At 36.2% G+C, this 6,052-nt stretch overlaps 1 protein-coding gene and 1 pseudogene across 2 annotated transcripts; both read left to right on the top strand.

The window, feature by feature from the left end:
• The first annotated feature begins 209 nt into the window (after nucleotides 1–209).
• Nucleotides 210–1,492, top strand: LOC107627416 (putative disease resistance protein RGA3 pseudogene; annotated as a pseudogene).
• LOC107625488 (putative disease resistance protein At3g14460) lies at nucleotides 815–5,190 on the top strand. Of its 2 annotated transcripts, none has more exons than XM_088503511.1 (3): nucleotides 815–3,864; nucleotides 4,260–4,342; nucleotides 4,862–5,190. In XM_088503511.1, exon 1 carries the CDS (start codon nucleotides 1,533–1,535, stop codon nucleotides 3,507–3,509), a length of 1,977 nt encoding a protein of 658 aa, XP_088359637.1. In that variant the 5' UTR covers nucleotides 815–1,532; the 3' UTR covers nucleotides 3,510–3,864; nucleotides 4,260–4,342; nucleotides 4,862–5,190. The 2 variants fall into 2 exon arrangements, with proteins under 2 accessions (XP_088359637.1, XP_088359638.1); XM_088503512.1 differs by having other exon boundaries at nucleotides 823–3,864; nucleotides 4,265–4,342.
• Nucleotides 5,191–6,052: the final 862 nt, after the last annotated feature.

Raw genomic sequence — 6,052 nt, forward strand, 5'->3', positions numbered from 1 at the left:
GATTTGGAAATAATAGTTGATTTGACAAAAATTGAGTGGTTGATTCTAAAATTTTGCCAAGTAAACGATGTTGCTGTCATAATATTAATAGAAGGAGAAAGATATCTTAAAAGTAATGTGGGTAAACTTATGTATCTACTTTTATATATTAAGAATAGATAGTCAATTTGCCCTCCAACTGTTTGCTTAATTGTTACAATCAACTATACTTTTCTTTCTCTTTCTTTCTTTATTACCGTATTTTCTCCTGAACTTGAGATCAATCATGGCTGCAAAACTTGAGGGGGGAGCTTTTCTCTCTTCCTTTGTTAATGTTGTCTTAAATAAGTTGTCTTCAATACTTGAAGATAACTCAATCCCGGAAAGAGAGTTGTTTCGAAGGTTGCAGAAAAGTCTCCTTGCTGTTCGACCCGTGCTTGATGATGCTGATCACAAACAGTTCAAAGACCAAGAAGTTAATAAGTGGCTTGTTAATCTCCAAGATGCTCTTTATATGGCTGATGATTTGGTGGACGAACTCAACACAAAATCTGCCATTGCTACTCAAAGGGATCCAGGTAACTCTTCCTGGCCTCGTTGTGTTGTTGATTGGTATTTGGAAGATATTGACATGGAACACATAGTTTCTAGACTAGAGTCTATTGTAGAACTGAGAGTTCATCTTCATTTAGAAGAGATTCCTATGGAGGACATGTCATGGAGAGCTGAATCCACATCTCTGGCTGAGGGTGATGTATATGGCAGGGACACAGAGAAGGAGGAGATAATAGAGATGTTGCTAGATGGTACTGGTAACTTGTCTGTGATCTCTATAGAAGGTATGGGTGGAGTTGGAAAAACCACTTTGGCTCAGTTGATTTACAATGATGAAAAAGTGGTTGAGAAATTTGATATTAGAGTATGGGTGTGTGTTGCTACAAAGTTTGATCCTGTTAATGTTACAAAGGCTATAATAGAGGAAATAACTTCTTCTTCTTGTCGCATGGTTAGTTTGAATTCACTTCAAACTGAATTGAAGAAAAAGTTGATGGGAAATACATTCTTGGTTGTTTTAGATGATGTTTGGAACAATCAACAAACTTTGTGGGATAGTTTTGTAAAGCTTTTTCTGTGTGGGAATAAAGGAAGTAAAATTCTTTTAACAACCCGTAATGAAAATGTTGATTCTGTGGTGTCAACTACCAATTTACATTACAAACTAGATATATTGTCTATAGAAGATTGTTGGTCAATGTTTCTGAAACATTCATCTCTTTCTACTAAATGTAGTCAATATAGAACTCTAGAATCAATTGGTAGAAAAATTGTCAAAAAGTGCAAGGGTTTACCTTTGGCTGTGAAAACTCTTGGAGGTTTATTACGCAATAAGTATAAAGAGGATTGGAATATGATATTGGAAAGTGAAATTTGGGAACTTTCGGAAGATGATAGTAAGATTGTTCCAGCATTAAGAGTTAGTTATCATTACCTTCCTTCAGATTTAAAGCAGTGAGGATTATCAATTTGATAAAGAGGAATTAATCTTGATATGGATGGCTGAAGATCTTTTACAGCCAATGGGAAAAAGCACATTAGAAAAAATTGGTCGTGCGTATTTCCATGAATTAGTTGCAAGATCATTTTTTCAACCTTCTAGTATGAACGATAGCTTATTTGTAATGCATGATCTCATGCATGACCTAGCAACATTTTTTGCTGGAAAATTCTGTTTCAGAGTTAAAGAATTTGGCAACCCACACGTGATTGATAGCAAAACTCGTCATTTGTCATATACTACAAAACCTTGGGATCGAATCTCAAGGCTTCGAGAGGCCTGCAATGGAGCAAGACACATGAGAACATTTCTGCATTTTCATTTGCTTCACAGTCATCAATCAATTGATATAGAAAGCGATTCTTGGCTCTTGCTACTACAGTTGAAGTGTTTAAGAGTTTTGTCATTTAAATGCTTCCCCATCAAATCATTGCCCGATTCAATTGGTGAATTGATTCATTTACGATACTTGGATCTCTCTTTCACACCTATTGTGCTATTACCCGAGTCATTGTGTAACTTGTACAATCTACAAACGTTGAAATTGAAGAATTGTCATCAGTTGGAGATGCTTCCTTGCCGCATGCATGATCTTGTGAACTTGCGCCATCTTGACATCGAAGGAGCTTCTCGTTTGAAAGAGATGCCGAAAGGAATGGGCAAATTAAAGCATTTGAATTTATTAGAACGCTATATTGTTGGTCAGCATGAAGAGAATGGAATTAAAGAATTGGCAACACTCAACAATCTTCAAGGGTCACTTTGCATTGTCAATTTAGAGAATGTTTCCAATAGCGGTGAAGCTTTTGAGGCAACGATGGGCAGAAAGGAGCACATAACAAATTTAGAGTTGAAATGGCTTCCAAATGGTGATATTGTTGATTTTCAATCTGAAAGAGGTATACTTGAAAAATTACAACCTCACGGAGACTTGAAACTGCTATCAATTATGGGTTACAGGGGTGAAATATTCCCAGAGTGGTTAGGCCATTCCTCCTACAGCAATATGATGAAACTGAGCCTCGGTCATTGTAAAAATTGTTATGAGCTTCCTTCACTTGGACAGTTACCGAATTTGCAGCATCTGGAGTTTTTTGAACTTGATAGGTTGGAGCGAATTGGTTGTGAGTTTTACAAGAATGATGAATCATTACTGGAGACACCCTTCAAATCTCTTGAAAGTCTGACATTTAAGAGTATGCCTTGTTGGACGGAGTGGCATTTTCCTGATGAGTTCAATGGTTTTCCTCAGCTTAAAAGTCTTTCAATAATAGACTGTCCAGTGTTAACAGGAGATTTGCCCAATCACCTTCCGTCTCTGGAACAACTTACCATTTGGGAATGTGAAGAGCTTGCATGTTCACTGCCGAGAGGTCCCAAGCTTCACCAATTACATGTAATGGGTGTGACTGGTATGATAACAAATGTAGCATCGGAATGGATTGTAATTGAAGGAACCCAGCTGGCAGAGTCCATATTGGAGTGCCTGTCCCACATCCAAGCACCTTGTCTCCAATCTTTAGCCATCGGAGAGTGTTCGACAGACATATCAATTTCAGGGGATTATTTGCCTGCTTCATTACAACAGCTGGAAATCTGGGATTGTAAAAAATTAACATTCTCAGGGCTACTACAACACAAGTTACTAATGGAGATATATGTGTACAAGTGTGATTCCCTGATGTTGTTCCCATTAGGGGCCCTTCCAAATCTCAGGAGACTCACGATCGATTCATGTAGAAACATGGAACGTGTTATGGTGGCACAACATAGTGATGATGCTCTCCCAAGTCTCCTTTATTTAGAGATCAAATACTGCCCCCGTTTAGTATCCTTGTCCACACTAGGCTTGGCTGCGCCCCACCTGGAGGAACTGCATATAGAATCCTGCCCAAAAATCAAATCTTTTCCCGAGGGGTCCCTCCCACAAAGTTTGACAAGTCTTTGGATCAATGGCTGCCCGAAATTCGCATAGCATCGAAGGCTTTACACAGTCAAGGCCTTACCAGCCTTTTCCTCATATCATGGAGTGAGGTTAGGTCCTTACTGAGAGAGGGTTGCATTCCTGCTTTCCTCGAGTTTCTACTTTCTAGGATTGTGGGACTACGCAAGTCTGGAGACACTAAACTTCAAGGGGATTCACCATCTCACCTCCCTCAAAGAATTAAGCATTCTAGACTACCCGAAGCTGGAAGAAAAGCTGCCCGTCTCCATAACAAAACTCGAAGTCAAAAAGAGTCCTTTGTGGCATATGAAAGACCAACAACTTCAATCCGAAGATGACTCGTCCTAATAAGCTATTTGTTTGGTGACTAAAGTTTTTTAAACAGGTACTTGGTTTTGCCCTCCTCCCCAAACTCACTGCATGTTCTCCAATTATTACAATGATAATCGTCAGAATGAAAATTTTCGTTCTGTGTGTCGATAGATCCAACTTTTTCTTTTGTCATGTTGTCCAACTATAACTATTCCTTAGTCACTTTACTCACAAGTTACATTTAATATAATTGAATTTTGAATATTTTCTTCCTTCTCGATCTTTCCTTCTTTATTTTTCCCCCCCACATACTCATCTTTATTGCCCAGCAGTGATTTTGAATATTTTCTTCCCATTGGTCTTCCCTTTTTGGTTAGCATATCTAATTATGTTCTCATCTTTTTTTGTCCCCTCATTCACATATTCACATCTTTATTGTTTAGCAGTAATTTTATTGGTTGATTGCAGAATAGAGGCTGCATCGTGTTGATTCTGACTTCACCTTGTATTCAACTTGCAAGGATTCTGTCTGTTAATGTCTTGGCGAAAAGGTATGTGCTTCATGAAATAATCATGTTGTTTGATTTGTGCAAAGGTTTATTTAGTTTGACAAGGTTCAACGTTTTCGGCATATCTCTTGGATTGGGTCAGTCAGATTTGAGCTCATGGAATTCTGTTATTTGTTTGTCTGACTTTTATCATTTTTAATCCAAATTGATCAGCTCAAAATTCTTTAAGGTTTTTTCTTTTCTCTTTTTGGTGTTTGTTTATGCAGAAACTAAATATTAGTATGCCAATATGCTTTTCTTTGTGAATATCTATGGACTATAATCTGATTAATCTCTAAAATATACTTATATGGTGTTATATAGTTTGAGTTTATATGAAATGTTGGTTTCACTTTTTAAGGAAGACTAAAAGTGTGAATATTAACGGAAGGCCCAGACATTGTGATAATTCGGAGTGCACTGAAATAATTTTGTGCTGTCCGTGTTTTGCAATTGCTGCTATCTCTTGCACTGTTTATGTGTATTTTTATTGATTATATAATCTTACTTTGCTTTGTTCAGGCGTATAAGGCATCGAGGAGCTTGCTATCACAATAAATCTCTCTAGAACCATAAATATGTCAATTAAAGTATTTGCTTAATCAGAGGTAACATAAGAAAAGTATAGTTGTCTTTTGTATTGATATTATTTATTATTTGAATTTTCAATACCCAACTTGGCAAACATGACCTTTTATTTATTTTAGATGGGTAATTGTAATAGAATTTATCATTGCATTTCAAACTCCTTACCCCAAAATTACATCTCTAGTTTAGAAGTCATAGCTTGCAAAACTTTCCTTGCTGTAGTGAAAGTACTAAATTGATCTAATATATCTTTGTTCTAGCTGCATTGGTTCATGTTTCTTCTTTCATAAAACAAATATTCTACTACCTAATCTGGTAGCATTGATTTAATATATCTCATTATGCTTCTTATGGGAAAGCTTCCAATTTTTTTTTTCTATACGAATTTGTGGAACTCTGGACTTCAAAATTATGTTTTGGCGTCTGGTGATAATTATGTTTCCAAAATTTCCCTACCTTTCTCCAGTGGGATTGCATTATGTGCATGCTCTTTTTGCACGGTTACAACCTGATCCGACTTACCTTGAAAATCTAATTATAATCAACTATGCTCAATCATATATATATAAAAGAGTACTGCTACAAATATAAGTCTTTTTGGCATACAAGTTATATAAGTTAATCCAAACCCAACAAAATCTACTTTCACAATGCGCGCGTGAAAATCACGTTCCTCTTTGTATCCCGCGTTCTTCTTCCTTCTCCTCTTCCTTCTTCTTCTTCTCTTTCTTTGTGTTTCTCCTCCTTTTTCTTTGCGTGTTTCATCTTCATTGGCGTTTTTTTATTACTGTTGTTGTTGCTGCATTTTTTTTTCCTCCTTTTCTTTCTATTGATTTTACAACATTATGTATTTTTTTCTTCTTTATTTGATTTTTTCTTTCCAAGAAAAATTATGAGAATATGAAATAAGAAGATGAAGAAGAAGAAGAAGCAACAGAAGATTAGGAGGAGGAAGAGGAAGAGTTTTGAATTATGCAAAACTTATCAGCACACATACATCGAAAATTCTTAAACAATACACTCGAATGTTACACCCAAATTTGCTGTAAATACAGAAAAATGTTTCCTCTAATGCTACATTTTTTTCTTCTTTTTTTTTTCTTATTTCTTTCTTTCTTTTAGTTG

This window comes from Arachis ipaensis, chromosome B2, assembly GCF_059453495.1.
Source record: "Arachis ipaensis isolate K30076 ecotype BB chromosome B2, ASM5945349v1, whole genome shotgun sequence".
NCBI classification, from domain to species: domain Eukaryota; kingdom Viridiplantae; phylum Streptophyta; class Magnoliopsida; order Fabales; family Fabaceae; genus Arachis; species Arachis ipaensis.